Source organism: Homarus americanus, unplaced genomic scaffold (genome assembly GCF_018991925.1).
Source record: "Homarus americanus isolate GMGI-L3 unplaced genomic scaffold, GMGI_Hamer_2.0 scaffold11302, whole genome shotgun sequence".
In the NCBI taxonomy this organism is placed as follows: Eukaryota; Metazoa; Arthropoda; class Malacostraca; order Decapoda; family Nephropidae; genus Homarus; species Homarus americanus.
The window spans coordinates 399,867-418,705 of record NW_024736744.1 but is presented as its reverse complement, the minus strand read 5'-3'; the positions used below and the strand labels follow the sequence as shown (position 1 = coordinate 418,705).

The window sequence follows — 18,839 nt, the reverse complement described above, 5'->3', positions numbered from 1 at the left end:
ACAATCGACACCAGACAAAATTTTTACCAACAACAAAGCCTTTTTCAATTACCATATAATACAGGGACCTCTTACAGGCAGTGACCATCTGCCAATTATACTAACACTGTCAACAAGCCCCATACAGATACCAATAAAAAAGAGACTGAAAATGAGTAAAACAGACTGGGACAGCTTCAAAGACGACTTAAGTAATCACCACTCGATTTACCTACAAGGGAAAACAACAGAAGATATAGACTCAGAAATGGACAGACTGCACTCAGCAATAAAAACATCTATAACCAAACACACTCCTACTTCACACTTTAGAACATTACCCAACAACAGACTATCAGAAGAAGTTAAATTAATCCAGACCTATTACAATGAAATAAACAGGTATATGGAAAGACACGGCAGTAACAGATGGCTATATACGACACAGATAGCACTACAGATAAAATTAAGAGACGCATGTAAGGAAGCAAACAATAAAAATGGAATGATATTATAATGGCGGCTGACATGACTAAAGACACAAAAACATTTTGGACTTCCATAAACAAGATGATGGGGCACAACAAGCAAAAAACACCATACATTAAAGACCAAAATGGAACAAAATTGCACGAGGAAAATGAACAAGAGTCAGCATTCAAAAGGGAATGGGTAAAGTTTTTAAAATATCAGATGAGGAAAATGAAGATTTTGATAGTGAACACGAAGAAAGGATAGAAGAAGAAATGGGAAGACATATACATAGAATCACCCCCAAGGCAATATATAGACTATAACTTATTACCTAATAATCAAATAATAACCATGGGAGAAATGATGCACTGTCTGAGGAAATTTAAGGAAAAAGCCCCTGAGCTCACAGGTATTACACGAAATATGATCATGAATCTACCTGAAAACATTTTAAATACACTATTAAACATTTATAACGCATGCTTAATAACTGGTTACTTTCCAGACAAACTAAAATATGCTAAAATGATATTTATTCCGAAGGAGGGTAAGGACAATAAGGAAATATTAAACTACAGGCCAATATCTTTATTAGAAATTACTGGGAAACTCTTGGAAAAAATTTTAAATACAAGACTTATAGCCTTTTTAACACAACATGGGAAAACTAACAACAGACAACATGGATTTATGCCCAATCGAAATACCCTAACTGCAATAGCTATAATAACGGAAATAATTGCAATAGAAAAAAGCAAGGGTAACCAGATCAATATAATTTTAAGGGATGTTTCTAAGGCCTTTGATAAGGTTTGGCATTTAGGCTTAAAATATAAAATATTAAAACTGGGACTTAACGAATACTTGCTAAGAATATTGTGTAACTATTTAGATGATAGGAGAGCACAAATTCAAATTGGAAACTTTATGGGAACTATGTTTAATCTTGAGAGTGGAGTACCTCAAGGAGGATGCCTTTCTCCAACACTATATACAATTTATACTTCAGACACACCTCAACCTACCCCCTTTAGCGAATATGTAATGTTTGCTGATGATATTACTCAAATAGTATCATGCCCAGGAAAATCAACTCAATTTATGGCACTCTACACGGTAAGAGCGATAAAAAACATAAATGATTTTGAGAAAAAATGGAAAATTAGGACAAATAAGAACAAATTCAAGATAATACCAATAGCCAAGATTAAAACAAGTCCAGCAATAGTCGACCAGGAACTATACCCATACGACTCTGAAGGCAGGATGCTTGGATTAAAACTAACAAAAAGAGGATATATAACATACTTAAAAGATAAAGAACGACAGGCAAGAATAAGATTATCAAAAATAAAACGCTTTAAGAACCTTAGCATTAATAACAAAAGAAAGATTTATATTGCCCTTGTCAAATCAATTATGGACTACCCACCCATCCCATTGAACACCCTTAGTAAAACGAGCATTAAAAGGTTACAAACAGTACAAAATATAGCCCTCAGATTTATATATAACATAAAATATACAGACCACATCAATAATGAACAGCTACACAAGAGAGCAAACCTCTTAGCAATCAATGTAGAAATACACAACAAAGCTGCAAATATTTGGAAAAAAGTGACTGAACTTAACACAGAAACATATCAGAACTGGATAAATAATATAGACAACGAAGAATTCCAAGAACACAGTTGGTTTAAATCAGCCAGGAAGAAAGTAATTGAACCATCTCCTGCCCCAATATACACATATACACATAAAACAGTAATAGAGAAAATAAAAGATGAGCGTGACCTACCAGCTCCACTAAGAACCTGGCAGGCCTCTCCATACAGTGTACCTTTAGACTAACATAACTAACATTTAACATTTAACTAACATCTTAGAAAAAAACAAATGTGACTACCCTCCCAGCTACACAAGGACCTGGGCGGGCTCACTAACTCCATCGGAAAAAAAAATAATAATAATAATGTGATTACCCTCCCAGCTACATCAGCCAGGAAGAAGTAATTGAACCACCTCCTGCCCCAATATACACATATACACATAAAACATTAATAGAGAAAATAAAAGATGAGAGTGACCTACCAGCTCCACTAAGAACCTGGCAGGCCTCTCCATACAGTGTACCTTTAGACTAACACAACTAACACTTAACTAACACCTCAGAAAAAAAAAATGTGACTACCCTCCCAGTTACACAAGGACCTGGGCGGGCTCACTAACTCCAACAATAATAAAAATAATAATAATAAGCAGCATTATATAAATAAACCAATATTAATACAAAGGTCTGACGACCCAAGGGAGCAGAACAAAGATAAAACACCAATAAGAAAGATGAAGCGATCTGGTTGAGCCCAGATTCTTTCTACTTAAGCTGTATTTCAGTTTCACCACTTTTCCCTCAACCCCTAATAATCTTCTTTCACCTCTTAACTAAAGACTTCGTACTCGTACAGTACTCGATCGCTCTCTTTCTACCTACACCAACCAGCCCGCAACACCTCCTCCTCCTCCGCCTGCCTGGTGGTCCTCGCTCCCGCCGGCGAGCATGGTGACCCACAAGCTGTCCTCTGAGCACCCTCACCAACCAGCTCTCTCTACATCACGCTTGTAACCATGCTGCCTTCCCAGCACCAAGCTGCATTGTACATCCAATACAACATGTATATAGAGAGCACATTGTGAGTTTCCTTTCTCCATCCCATCCTGAGTGAACACCAAACATCCCATTACCCCACAAATGGTGACCCCCGGAGATTCGCACTCACACAGGATGGAGGAGAAACCGATCACTCTCCCAGTCTTCAAGCAACATGGAAAACTGGCTTATCCACACAGAAGCAGCTCTCATCGGCTCTACAACTACTGTCTCTACACCGCAGGTTAGACACCCTAGAGCAGCACTGCTTCTCTAAGCAGACACCAGCTCCTCTTCCTGTCCCAAGCACCACGTTCTACCGACCCCAGCACACCCGTCCTGCCTCCGACGCCGCCCCCGGCCCAGCAGTACCCCCTGCAGCTCATCTTGATGCAGCCCCTGCTCCTGACGCGGACCCACAAACACCTCTTTTCTCCCTCAGGTACTCCCTGCTTATGTCCTGCACCCTGCTGCTGTCGTGGACCCAGCTGCTGTCACGAGCCCTCATCCGCTTCTGCTGACGCAGCCCCTGCTCCTGACCCAGGCCCATACACCCCAGCAGGCGCATCTGACGACTCTGTACCTGCCGTGAGGGAAACACATGCACCGCCCGTCCTGCCTCAGACGCCGCCCCGGCCCAGCAGTACCGCCTGCCGCTTCTCCTAACGCGGCCCCTGCTCCTGAGTGCGGACCCACACACAACTCTTTTCTCCCTCAGGTACTGCCTGCTAATGTCCTGTACCCTGCTGCTGTCGTGGACCCAGCTGCTGTCACGAGCCCTCATCCGCTTCTGCTTACGCAGCCCCTGCTCCTGACCCAGGCCCATACACCCCAGCAGGCGCATCTGACGACTCTGTACCTGCCATGAGGGAAGAACAACATTCAGCGCCTCCACACACCCGTTTTCTCCCTCTCTACTCCCACAGATATTGTGTATCTAGACAGTTGTCTCTAGCGGCCGGCTCATTCACGCCATTGCCGTTGTCTTACATGAGGCATGCACCGCCCGTTCTGCCTCACATGTGCTATGCAACCCTGCAGACAACAAGTCTCCTACACCGCCTGGAGGGAAGAAGGGAGTATTGTAGTGGATTTCTCCCCTACAAACGCTGTTTTCGCTGAGTAGCCGACCCCGCGAATTCCACAGTGTGTGCCTCGTGGTCTAGGTCAACCAGCGCCGCCCACGGAGCGGGGGTCAACTATCTACCCACGCCTACCTCCGCTATTTAAGACCTGACCTCGTGGTGATCGCTCTCTTTCTACCTACACCAACCAGCCAGCAACACCTCCTCCTCCTCCTCCTCCTCCTCCTCCTCCGCCTGCCTGGCGGTCCTCGCTCCCGCCGGCGAGCATGGCGACCCACAAGCTGTCCTCCTTTGAGCACCCTCACCAACCAGCTCTCTCTACATCACGCTTGTAACCATGCTGCCTTCCCAGCACTAAGCTGCATTGTACATCCAATACAACATGTATATAGAGAGCACATTGTGAGTTTCCTTTCTCCAACCCATCCTGAGTGTGAACACAAACAACCCATAAGCCCCACAGTGTCACCAGCCATCGTACAGGAGGTACACAATAAGAGTAGGTATTGAAGAAGTACAATCTATCAGCGTGTTTATGGATCTTTGCTGCTGTGTTTGGGACTTTAATCTCTGGTTTATTTATCCTCTGTCACCTGTGTGTCTCTGAGTCAACTGCTGCTGGTGAGGCCCGGTCCAAGACAAAAGTCGTGTAGTGAAATCTAGTGAAAACATATGCCGAAGGGCTAAACTTTCTGTGCGCTCTGCCTTGTAGTAGGGCTCTCATAATGTTTCACGAGTTATATTTAATCTTCGGACAAAACCGTGACATGACTTTTGTCTTTGATTGTACAGTGTCAAGAAATTACCCTCATCTCACTGAATATTTTCCTCCCATTTTCCGATGTTTTACTTTCTGTTTTCATGAGACTTGTCCTATGTGTGTCCTCATAATTAGGACATCAAGCAGAGAAAACTTCACACTTCAATGCAACACAGAGTTTGTGAGGCCTTCGAGCCGACACTGAAGGTCACTTAAGGATACAGGGTTGGTTATACATACTTGAAACCCCCCCCCCCACACACACACCAGACACGGGAAGATTCAATTAATTTGACAAACTCTTGAGGTAAGAACAGAGGTACAGTCCCTTCTCAGAGTCTTACGTCAGCATCCACTCGTTTATGAATCTATAAGTAAAGGTGTTTTAATGGCTGTGTTAACGAAACAGTAAACCTGCCATCATGTGATCCTCTCTCTCGTCTCGTAATCCTCTCTCTAGCCTGATGATCCTCTCTCTACTCTCGTGATCCTCTCTCTACTCTTGTGATCCTCTCTCTACTCTCGTGACCCTCTCTCTATTCTCGTGATCCTCTCTCTACTCTCGTGATCCTCTCTCTACTCTTGTGATCCTCTCTCTACTCTCGTGATCCTCTCTCTATTCTCGTGATCCTCTCTCTACTCTCGTGATAATCTCTCTACTCTTGTGATCCTCTCTCTACTCTTGTGATCCTCTCTCTACTCTTGTGATCCTCTCTACTCCCAGGATCTCTCTCTGTTATCGTGATCCTCTCTCTACTCGTGTGATCCTCTCACTACTCTTGTGATCCTCTCTACTCCTGTGATCTCTCTCTATTATCGTGATCCTCTCTCTACTCTCGTGATCCTCTCTCTAATCTTGTGATCCTCTCTCTATTATCGTGATCCTCTCTCTACTCTCGTGATCCTCTCTCTACTCTCGTGATCCTTTCTCTACTCTCGTGATCCTCTCTCAACTCTTGCGATCCTCTCTCAACTCTTGTGATCCTCTCTCTTGTGATGCTCTACTCTTGTAATCCACTCTCTAGTCTTTGTGATCCTCTCTCTACTCACGTGATCCTCTCTCTAGTCTTGTGATCCTCTGTCTACTCTTGTGATCCTCTCTCTACTCACGTGATCCTCTCTCTAGTCTTGTGATCCTCTCTCTAGTCCCATGATCCCCTCTTGTGATCCTCTCTTGTGAACCTCTCTTGTGAACCCCTCTCGTGATCCTCTCTTGTGAGCCTCTCGTGATTCTCTTGTGATCCTCTCTTGTGAGCCTCTCATGATTCTCTTGTGACCCACTCTGTCTTGTGATCTTCTTGTCTTCTTATCCTCTCTCGTGTGATTCTCTTGTGATCCTCTCGTGATCCTGCGTCTAGTCTCTCTTGTTTTGTGATCCTCTCTCTTATCTTGTGATCCTTTCTCTTGTGATCCTCTCTCTAGCCTTGTCTTTTCGTTTTTTAAATTAATATCCCGAAATTTTCATAAATTTTTGGCCTATTCGAAATCTCTTTCGCTTTCTCTTTGTCATCTCTCTCTCTCTCTCTCTGTGTCTCTCTCAGTTCTTCATCAACATCATGTTTCAGATACTGCTGCTACTGGCAGGGTCACTGTCCTACATGGTGGCGGGGATGTTTGTTGCGTGGCCCAACGTCTTCATTGCTCACATCATCCAAAACAACTCCACCATTTTCAACACACAACTACACCTCACTGACTCCGAGACAGATATGTTGGGTGAGTCTCTAACTGACCTCTTAAGACTGCCAGGTGTGTAGAGCTAGAGATTAGCGGCACTGCAATCGTGACCTGATTTGACTTCTATCATTGTTAGTCATGTGTAATAGCATTATAAACATGTAATCGCGGGCACGTTCGTGCCCTTGTGAGAGTTTTGACGCTGATGACAGCGTACAGCGAATGAGGGTGCGCCAAGTCCGTATACTTGCATCGTTTTCCAGCGTAAATAAAATGGTTATGTAATGGCTTCCTAAAGAAACCATCGACATGGGACCAGGTTTGTTCCACTCGACGAATTTTTTGCGATTTTTCCACCAAGTTTGATGAAATACGATTGTGACGTTTTGGCTGCCCAGAGCAGACACACACACACACACACACACACACACACACACACACAAACAGACACACGCCTACTCCTATAGTATATTAGATAACATGTAAACTGATTTACAAGTAGATGAGTTACAGGTAGCAGGCACTGTGGGCTGAGTTACAGGTAGCAGGCACTGTTGGCTGAGTTACAGTTAGCTGGCACAGTGGGCTGAGTTATTGTTAATTGGCACTTTGGGCTGAGTTACTGTTAGCTGGCACTGTGGGCTGAGTTACAATTAGCTGGCACTGTGGGCTGAGTTACTGTTAATTGGCACTGTGGGCTGAGTTATAGGTAGCTGGCACTGTGGGCTGAGTTACAGGTAGCTGGCAATGTGAGCTGAGTTACAGTTAGCAGGCACTGTGGGCTGAGTTAAAGGTAGCTGGCACTATGGGCTGAGTTACAGGTAGCTGTCACTGTGAGCTGAGTTACAGGTAGCTGGCACTGTGGACTGAGTTACAGTTAGCTGACACTGTGGGCTGAGTTATAGTTAGCTGGCACTATGGGCTGAGTTATAGGTAGCTGGCACTGTGGGCTGAGTTACAGGTAGCTGGCACTGTGAGCTGAGTTACAGTTAGCTGGCACTGTGGGCTAAGTTACAGTTAGCTGGCACTGTGGGCTGAGTTACAGGTAGCTGTCACTGTGAGCTGAGTTACAGGTAGCTGGCACTGTGGACTGAGTTACAGTTAGCTGACACTGTGGGCTGAGTTATAGTTAGCTGGCACTATGGGCTGAGTTATAGGTAGCTGGCACTGTGGGCTGAGTTACAGGTAGCTGGCACTGTGAGCTGAGTTACAGTTAGCTGGCACTGTGGGCTAAGTTACAGTTAGCTGGCACTGTGGGCTGAGTTACAGGTAGCTGGCACTGTGGGATGAGTTACAGGTAGCTGGCACTATGGGCTGGGTACAGGTAGCTAACTTTGTGGGCTGAGTTACAGGTAGCTGGCACTGTGGGCTGAGTTATAGGTAGCTAGCACTGTGAGCTGATTTACAGGTAGCTGGCACTGTGGGCACAGTTACAGGTAGCTGGCACTGTGGGCTGAGTTACATGTAGCTGGCACTGTGAGCTGATTTACAGGTAACTGGCACAGTGGGTTGAGTTACAGGTAAATTGCACTGTCGGCTGAGTTACAGGTAGCTGGCACTGTGGCCTGAGTTACAGGTAGCTGGCACTGTGGGCTGAGTTACAGGTAGCTGGCACTGTGAGCTGAGTTACAGTTAGCTGGCACATAGGCTGGTGCAGTAGCTGGCTTTTTGTGGAGCTGAGGTTATGGTTAGCTGGCACTGTGGGCTGAGTTACAGGTAGCTGGCACTGTGGGCTGAGTTACAGGTAGCTGGCACTGTGGGCTGAGTTACAGGTAGCTAGCACTGTGAGCTGAGTTACAGTTAGCCGGCACTGTGGGCTGAATTACAGTTAGCTGGCACTATGGGCTGAGTTATAGTTAGCTGGCACTGTGGTCTGAGTTACAGGTAGCTGGCACTGTGGGCTGAGTTACAGGTAGCTGGCACTGTGAGCTGATTTACAGGTAGCTGGCGCTGTGGGCTGAAGTTACAGTTAGCTGGCACTGTGGGCTGAGTTACAGGTAACTGGCACTGTGGGCTGAGGATACAGTTAGCTGGCACTGTGGGCTGAGGTTACAGTTAGATGGCAACGAAAACCTATAGTCTCTTCAGGAATAAAGTTGGGACCAAAAACTACCGTTCACGGAAACTTATTTCTCTATAAGGATTTATATTAATGGACACAAGTTTCTGCATCTTTTTCTATAGACGTCAGGCAAATAGGACTTAAAGGCTTAGGATGAATCAAAGAAAAAAAGTTTTCAGAAATGTAATTTTGTGCAGATCATCAAACAAGGAATCGATTGAGAAATACTATTGGATACTGTACTTTGCATGTCAGGAAGCATGATCTTCTTGGGGTCACTGCCGGGGTTTCTGTTGGCGGGGTGGCTGCTGGACACAATAGGTCGACGTTGGTCTGTACTGGTGACTGCGCTGCCCGGTGCCCTCGGCAGTTTATTAATCGGCTTCTCCCTCAACCCGCCCATGCTGCTGGTTGGCAGGTGAGTAATGATCTCTTATATCTACAGGTAATATACTGGCCCGCAAAAACTGCAGAACTTCAAACATTTATGAATTGACAGAAGGCGGCACAAGGTGAGATGTTAGCTGCGTTATCAGCTCTATGAAAACCTTCTCTCTCCTCCTCTGGTGTCTCATGCCACTGACTCAGGCTTCCCAAACAGTTGATGACCAAACTTTGATTATTCTTAATATCACAGAATCTTGCTCCTGAAAGTCTTATAACTTAATCCTTGGCACTAGGCACATAGGCATTGTGACTCTCCAAGTTTTGTCTTGATATCATTAAACGAGTTCATCTTTTAGGTCAGCATCAGGTATGTGGTCATAATACTGCACTGTACTAATACTGCAGCACATTATCTCACTGCGAATGACCGTTGTTTCTATAATCATACATAAATTAATAATTTTAAGGTTCTAAGCAAACTCCTTTTCATAGTTTCTTATTTCAGATTCTTAGAAGGCATCACATTCGGTATGTTGGGAGTAGCAGTGAGGACATATGCATCAGAGATAGTGGACACAACCATCCGGGGCACAGCATCGGTCATGTACAACGTCGTGATGAATATGGGTAGTGTCGCAATCATTGGTTTGGGCATCAAGTTGAGTTGGTACTATGTTGTGTTCGTCAGTTTTGCCGTCGCACTACTACACTGCTTTCTCGTAGCTGTGTTTCTTGTTGAGAGTCCCACTTACTTGGCCGTAAAGAACAGAGAAGCTGAAGCCACCGTCATCCTCCGCCGCCTCAGAGGTCCCAACGCGGATATTAAGGAGGAGTTGAGAATTCTGAAGATGATGAACCAGCGAGGAGATGGAACATCAGGATGGGGAGCTCTGATCAAGCGGGACGTCATAAAGAATATCCTGGTGATGTTTGGTCTCTCCATGATGTGCAACTTCAGTGGTGTTCAGGTCATGAAGATGAACACAGTGAGAATACTGGTTACTGCTGGCCTAGGGTTCGATGAAACTGTCAGCACAATCATGTTCAACTTGCTATTGATAGCAGGCAACGTGACCATAATGTATCTGTTGGACCGTATAGGACGACGCCGCTGCTTGGTGCTCTCATTGTTGTTACTCACGATTGCTAACTCCTGCTTTGGCACCTACGTGTTCCTCACTGACTCGGGAGGGTCGCCTGCCATGATGGAGGTGGCTCTGGGAACACCTCTAGAAGTCAACTCAACTATGATATACCAGAGTGATGCTGGGTGAGTTGCCCACGTTCTTTAGTATGTTTCATGGTGTAGCTTGAAAGGCATGAATAGGGAAAGTTCTTAAACATGTGGCTCATGATGATCCATGTCTCCAGGTCAGCGTCTTGGTCGTGGGTGCCGCTGATGTGTGTTCTGATGATCGCCTTCGGCCAGAGTTTGGGCGCTGGGCCCATCCCTTATATTTTGACTCCTGAGTACTTCCCTACTGTCATCAGGTCACAGGTCAGTGCTGGTCCTAAAGATATTTGTTATAAGTTAATTATTGTTTAAAGATAGTTTTTCTCACGCCAATGATTAGTTTAAAGTAGCGGCAGTCTCACATCAGTTATGGTTTAAAAACTTTTCTCTCACGTCAGACACAGTCCCAAAACAGTGACTGTCTCACTTTAAGTTGGTCGCCGGTCAGGTCCTTAAATTATAACTCTATCAACAATAAGGATGAGATCAATATTTACCTTCAGTCTCACAGAGAAATGGAAGATATGTTTCTTTCTTCATTATGAATAAAACTCGTTTTATGCCCAACCGGGAATTCTATAACTAAAGTTTGTTCTTGTGTTTTTCATTGTGAATTGAACTAATATGACCTTTATTATTGTGGCTAACCTAACCTTTCCTGATCCTTATTTAACTGGTGGAGGAGGAACAAGTGATCATCTTATTCTCTTACAGGCTACAAGTGTGTGCCTCCTGCTAGGCGGCCTGCAGAATGTTGCTGCCCTACAGTTGTACAGCCCCATGCAGGCTAGTCTGACCCAAGCTGGCCTTTACTGGACATACGGCTTAGTGGCAGCTGTAGGAATACCTTACTCTCTCTTGTTCGTGAAGGAGACAGCTGGTAGGAGGGTTGGCTAATAAAGACAATAACATTGCATATAGCGGGCTGTCTGACCCTTACAATATATACAGTCTGATCAATGATCTGTGTAGTTATTAAGACAGAGGCAGTCTGGTTACTAAATGATGCCCAGTCTGGTCAATCACCCGTGTTATCAATCACAAGGAATGTAAACAAATCACCGTTCCATTCCTGTGTTAAAGTCAATGATTATTATTTTGTATGTTAAAGGAAGTGTGGTTATATTAGTGTCATAATTTAGAGTATTGTTTACCCTAAAATATAATTTTCTATTATGGTATGTTTTTACTTCCCCACAAATAGGTGATCATAGGTCATATTATATTATTATTATATTTAAGAGTACGTCTGCATGTGTTGGATTTTATTGTAATAGGATTAACTACTCGAACAATTATAATTAAGTTGTTTTAGTTCTATACTTGATATTGAGGACGCTGGAATTGAAGCGGCAAAAACAGGTGTATCGTTGTGAGATAATATTTGGAATTCCAAGATTTAACAACGGCCATTCCTTACCCCTTGACACTACACTACACAGTACATGCCTCCTTACCCCATGAAACTACACTATACAGTACATGCGTCCTTACCCCATGACACTACACTACTAAGTCCATGCTTCCTTCCCCATTGACACTACACTACACAGTAAATGCCTCCTTACCCCATGACACTACACTATACAGTACATGCCTCCTTACCCCTTGACACTACACTACACTATACAGTACAGTACATGCCTCCTTACCCCTTGACCCTACAGTACACTATACAGTACATGCCTCCTTACCCCTTGACACTACACTACACTATACAGTACATGCCTCCTTATCCATGACACTACACTATACAGTTCATGCCTCCTTACCCCCATGACACATTGCTACACTACACTACACAGTACATGCCTCCTTACCCCTTGACACTACACTACTATACAGCACATGTCTCTTACCCTTGACCCTACACTACGCACATACAGTACCTTGCCTCCTTACCCCTTGACCACTACACTACACTATACAGCACATGTCTCTTACCCTTGACCCTACACTACACTATACAATGCATGCCTCCTTACCCATGACGTACACTATACAATACATGGCTCTTACCCCTGTACACACACTACACTATACAATACATACCTCATATCATGACACACACTATAGGTATGCCTCCTTACCCCATGACACTACACTAAACTACACAGTACATGCCTCCTTGCTTACCCTTGACACTACACTGCAGCACATGCCTCATACCCCTTGACCCTACACACTACACTATACAGTACATACTCCTTCCCTCTTGACGCTACACTACACTACTTACAGTATTCATGCCTCCTGATCTCATGACACTACACTATACAATACATGCCTCCTTACCCCTTGACCTTTACACTACACTACACTGTACAGTAAATCCCTCCTTACCCCCATGACCTACTACACTGTATATGCCTTCTTACCCCTTGACACTACACACCACTATACAGTACATGCCTCCTTACCCCATGCCACTACACTACACTACACAGTACATGCCTCCTTACCCCATGACACTACACTACACAGTACATTCCTCCTTGCCTTTGACACTACACTATACAGTACATGCCTCCTTTTCCCCTTGACACTACACAGTGTGCCTCACCCTTGACATACACTATTCAGTGCATGCCTCCTTACCCCATGACACTACACTATAAAATACATGCCTCCTTACCCTATGACACTACACTACACAGTACATACCTCCTTACCCCTTGACACTACACAACACTATACTATATAGTACATGCTTCCTTACCCCGTGACACTACACTACACTACACAGTACCTGCCTCCTTACCCCTTGACACTACACTATACAGTACATGCCTCCTTACCCTATGACACTACACTACACAGTACATACCTCCTTACCCCTTGACACTACACAACACTATACTATATAGTACATGCTTCCTTACCCCGTGACACTACACTACACTACACAGTACCTGCCTCCTTACCCCTTGACACTACACTATACAGTACATGCCTCCTTACCCTATGACACTACACTACACTATACAGTACATGCCTCCTTACCCTATGACACTACACTACACTATACAGTACATGCCTCCTTACCCCATGACACTACACTACACTACACAGTACATGCCTCCTTACCCCATGACACTACACAGTACACTATACAGTACATGCCTCCTTACCCCTTGACACTACACTATACAGTACATGCCTCCTTACCCTATGACACTACACTACACAGTACATGCCAATTGACGGAGATGATGGGGTATTTTGGTCCCATAAACAAGGTCCATACAACACTACTGACACAGTAAATCGTGTGTAACAACTGGTAGTGAGGTACACGACATTAATAGACTGAAATACCTCCCCCAACTCTTGGTGTGTCTTATAGCCATTGAGTTGAAGACAAGTGAACCAGAATATCCAAGGCTCGACTAAGTGTGCCTTACAACTTAAAGGAAATCAAAGCAACTCAAGCATCAAGCTTGAAGTTATGCCTTACTAAACGTGGTTTGATAGGAAAGGTTGGTTAAAAAAAAGTCACTGATTCCATCATGATAATATATGTGTGTTTAGTGGCGACATAAACTTGACAAAAACGTCAACAGGAGAGAGAAGAAAAACTTAACCTGTTTGCATGGAGATTAATTGAACAACATATTCAGTAATTTTTTATTCTAGCAAAAAGTTCTAGTATTACAAGATCACCTTTAAGGCTGACTTTCTCCGCCAGTGTTGTGACGCCACCGAGTGTGAGCTCTTTCAAGACCAGACTTGACCAACAAAGATGTATGTAGATACACACCGGCTCCTGAATGTACCTGAACCCGCTCCAGTGTTGGTCAAGTCTTGTCTTGAAAGAGCTCACACTCGGTGCCGTCACAACACTCTCTGGTAGATTGTTCCAAGAGTTTACAACCCTCACTTCGAAAAAGTTTGCCCTCACAGTTTTCTGGACTTGCGGCTTCTTCAATCTTGAGCTGTGACCCCTTGTAGGGCGAGCGTCCGCCAGCTCCAAGTAAGGACACTCGACCGAGTAGTGCCCCCTGAGATGCTTATACACCTCAACTAGGTCACCCCTTACCCGACTATAGTATAAGCTAGGCATGTTCAGGCGCTCCAATCTCTCAGGGTAGCTGAGGTGCTGAAGGGCAGGCACCAGTCTGGTGGCCCTCCTTTGAACATTTTCAACCAACTGACAGTCCCTAGCATGTCTCGGTGACCAGACGGCGTGACAGTACTTCAGCTGGGGAAGCACTTCACTCTTGAAGATCGTTACGAAGGACGGACCGTCTAGATATCTGAACGACCTTCTTATAAGACCCAATAATTTATTTGCCTGGTTTACCTTCTTCTCGCAATGGCCCGAGAACTTCAGCTCATTGTCAACATCCACACCTAGGTCCTTCTCACATTCAGTCTCAACTAGTGCAGTTTCTTCATCCCGTTGGGACATATGATACGCCTCCTTACTGTTGGTACGCCCCAGGTGCATCCTCTTACACTTCGTGACATTGAATTTCAGTAGCCATTTCTTCGACCATTCCTGGAGCCCACAGAGGTCCTGAAGCTCTTCACAGTCCGCTTGGTTCTCAATTTCCCGAAATAACTTGGCGTCATCGGCAAACATTTGTATGGAGGAGTGTACAACGTTAGGCATGTCATTTATGAAACAAACAAACAATAGAGGGCCCAATACACTACCCTGTGGTACCCCACTTGTGGCAGGTACAGATAACGATTTCGTGCCATTAATCACCACACACTGCTTGCCGTCATGTAGAAAGTCTTCTATCCACGCTAGGACATTTCCCCGAATTCCGTACCCTTCCAGTTTGATTTTCAGCTTTTCGTGGGGTACGCTGTTTAAAGCCTTGGCAAAATCTAGGTAAATATTGTCGATATTACCACCCCGATCCAGAATATGGGTCCAAATATCCAATACCTTGAGCAATTGTGTTAAGCAGGAGCGCCCCGGCCTAAAACCGTGTTGGCAATCCTTTACAAGGTTGTTTCGTATTAGATGTTCCATTGCGGCATCTCTGATAATACTCTCAAGTACTTTACATATTATGCTGGTCAGGCTCACCGGTCTATAGTTGTTCGCGGAGTGCCGAACGCCCTTCTTGAAGATAGGACTCGCATAACCCACTTTCCATTCACTGGGGACCATTTGCTCATCCAGGCATTTACAAAACAGGATCTTCAGGGGCTCTGCAAACTCGTTGCACAACTCTCTTCTGCTCGAATTTCATGTTACTACGCATTTCCTTCATATATCCCTTCCACTATTTAGCGTAAAGTAACGTCAGAGAAGAAGGTTTAGAGCTCGATATAAAGGTGTAACCATGTAAAATAACAAACAAAAGCCTTCGTACAAAAGAGAAAGTAGTAGGTGACAACCATAATACAATAGCTTCCCCAGCCATGTTTACATTTTCTTTAACAAAAAGGATTGAAAACTTTAGCTAGATATTCCCTCCCAAATTGGGAGGATTGTATTGGGAGTCCCAATACAATCCTTCAATAAATGCTTTGTTTGAAACATCAGTCATACGAAATACGCGTGGAACATAATATTTATTGATATCTTCATAATCTTGTACTGTATTTAATGGGCATAAATCAAGAGCACCTTTGTTGACATTCAGTGAGGCTGGGAGCTTTTCAAACTATCAATACAGCACGGTTACATTATAGAATTTGTCGTTAATAAAATGAACCAAACTAACGTAACCTAACCTATCTAAACTTGAGCTTCACCTGTATTGAATACAGTATTATTATACACATAGGTTAAGTTGGGTTGTAAGTTATTAGTCTGGTACATTTTACAAACGACACCAAGTGGTGGGGACTTGGATGAATAAACGAAAACAAAATTAAACAAAAATTATATGACTCATGTAAATTTAATCACGTCCACAGTACATTTATATTGTACTTGACTAAAGATTGAATAGTTTAGCACTGTGTCATAAAATAATGTCTACCTCGTCTGTGGGTGCCAACCACCATGTCATCTTGTGAATGCCAGGAGGAACAAGAGTATATTATACACTTCTCTCACCCTGCTGCAAGAATTGTAATTTTCGGTGGACATATCACCTCTTTTGATCTCGGTCTTAATACTGAACGAACCTTTCTGTTGAATCTGTACCAACAAGCCATTCTGGCGAAGAAAAAAAGTTCTCACTATTTTCGTGATCCAGATTAAGTGGGTAAGAAAAGTTCATTATTACCTCACAGGCTTGAAAAAGATAACTTGATCGCCAGGGTCAGTCGCTCAGTTGTGGTTGACGGATCACCACCCTGGCTACAAGTGACCTAACTATACTAAGGTACTCGAGGTTGTGTTCTCTTTACGTTGGTTTTATTATCGGTTGTCTATTTACAAGTTTATTTATATTTTAATGGACTTATATTTCGTCTTGTACAATAATTCGTCAACTGAAGAAAAATTAAAATACCAATTCAATAATAATCTATTATATCAACAAATTATTGAAGTACCTGAAGGGTTTAGAATAATTATAAGAAAATTTATACAATGCTTTTGTTATAAGGCATAGTGTTCTGACGATGCATTACTATGTGTGGTGAGGTGATGTGTGCTTCCTGTGAGATGGGTTAGGTGACCAGTGAGAAGTGCTTCCTGTTAGGTTGGTGAACTAATCTGGACATTGGTGCAGTTGTCTCTAAATCACCCCATTTGTCTCTTATATAAGATACTTGCTCGAGTTATGGTACATAATTTATTGCTTATGTTTATATACTTACAGTGTGCAACACGTCACTTTCATTAGATATAATAAGTGAACTAAACAGCTCTTGACACGATCATTTCACTTGTGTTATCTTGATGAGACCGCTCAAATGTGGAATTATAATTATTCTTAATTATAATTCAAGTTTATCTCGTTTGTTACTGTGGTTCTCTGCGTTATTATCCTCAATGACAAGAAAAAATTATAACACTTTAAATGTGATCTGTTTTATGAAAAACAATAATTTTACCTGGATTTATTCCACTTAAAAATGAGTTAAAGCGCATTTTATACGAAGTAATTTATTATTGGAGTTGTTTGGTGCTGTACAGGGTGCCGCAAAATATCGTGCGTGTGTGTGTGTGTGATCAGTTAATCAACATAAAACCATCTTGCAGGAGTTATTATGAACAAGGAGTGTGAGACGGAGGCTGGGAAGGGCACCACTACCCAGGAGCCGTCAGCCACACGGAGACTCCGCCACGCTACACAGGTGACCTCAACTACTACTGCTACTTCTAGAGATAATTTGGGTAGTGATGTATAAACCAACAGAATCAATGATGAGTTAAACTGTTACAAAAATGTCGTTGAAGATCTAAACTTGGAACAATAAATTTTGTATAATGACTGAACTACTACTGCCTCCTTCCTTATGTGCACACATCACCTTGTGACCACTGTGTGTCTTCCTCCTCCACCTTCTCATCTATGTACTTGTTCCGGAAAAGATGCACTGGGAAGTAATAAGCTTCACAACAGGTGCCAGAACTTGCCACGGTGTGTCCGTCATCCTCGTATCTTCTGTCATCAGCTGGCAGTCTTATAACACTGCATAGATATCAACTGGAAAGCAGCGAATTTGCAGTGTTGATGTACAGTTTTGGACATTTCCGACTAGTACACTCAGCGTTGTCTCCTTGAGGTATGGATCCCTAGAGTGTTAGGGCCTGAATCTGAATTTATACATTTTACTACGTATTATAGTAAACAAACGGCCCTGAGTTGTCAGCTGTCTCCAGCAGTGTTCGAAGAATCTTAAACGAGACTGTATATGCATTTACTATGGTATACACAACGTATATTTACGAGTATTTCGACGTAATTAATATGATGTTCGGTTACCTAATGAACTAGGATCAATACATGCATACCAACCCTCCCGAGACATGAGTTGCACGTAGCATTTCATAAGTCATCGGACCCAGCCTGGCTGATACTTTCGGGAGATGCTGTACATGAAAGTTTGACTGTGTAATGGACACGAGTCTCGTGGCTATCTTATTGTTTTGCAAGTTAAAAGGTGAGGATATTATAAAGATTAATTTACTGTGAGCAGCGTGAAAAATACCCGTGGCTCATGATTGATGATGATGCAACGGGCGAGGGTGAGCCGCAGCATAGCCTTCACGATTCGCTTAGTATTCGGAGTCAGTAGTCAAGGGAGACAGTCATCGGCATAACAACGGTCACTATCATATGCCTTTCATACTGTATGTTCAATACTTAAGCCAAATTACATTGAATCTTGATGAGTTGTATGTGTGTTTTGTAATGAAAAAGTCCAGGTCTGAATGACTCCAGCTTAGTTTCGTATTTCGACTCTCTTTTGGCCATTTGCACATTTGTTTAATGGAGATGTTCGGGGTACTTAGTTCTAACTACAGGGGCGAACATAAACACCTGTAGAGTTTTGTAGGTTCTATTCAACTTAAATATACATGGTGCGCTTACAAGCGCAGGTAGTTCCTACACTCCTATATGGTTCAACTGACCTCACTCTGACCTCTCAGGCGACATGTGGTAAGT

General features: G+C 43.4%; 1 protein-coding gene across 1 annotated transcript; it reads left to right on the top strand.

Annotated features, from left to right (window-relative positions):
• Positions 1-6,075: 6,075 nt before the first annotated feature.
• LOC121872427 (facilitated trehalose transporter Tret1-like) lies at positions 6,076-11,484 on the top strand. Its single transcript, XM_042375169.1, has 5 exons — positions 6,076-6,664; positions 8,943-9,105; positions 9,580-10,344; positions 10,446-10,572; positions 11,023-11,484. Exons 1-5 carry the CDS (start codon positions 6,505-6,507, stop codon positions 11,203-11,205), a joined length of 1,398 nt encoding a protein of 465 aa, XP_042231103.1. The 5' UTR covers positions 6,076-6,504; the 3' UTR covers positions 11,206-11,484.
• Positions 11,485-18,839: the final 7,355 nt, after the last annotated feature.

Coding starts and splice junctions, on each gene's coding strand:
- LOC121872427 (XM_042375169.1), top strand. CDS start 6,505: ATGTTTCAGATACTGCTGCTACTGGCAGGGTCACTGTCCTACATGGTG. Junction 10,345..10,445: donor ATATACCAGAGTGATGCTGG/GTGAGTTGCCCA, acceptor CCATGTCTCCAG/GTCAGCGTCTTGGTCGTGGG. Junction 10,573..11,022: donor CTACTGTCATCAGGTCACAG/GTCAGTGCTGGT, acceptor ATTCTCTTACAG/GCTACAAGTGTGTGCCTCCT.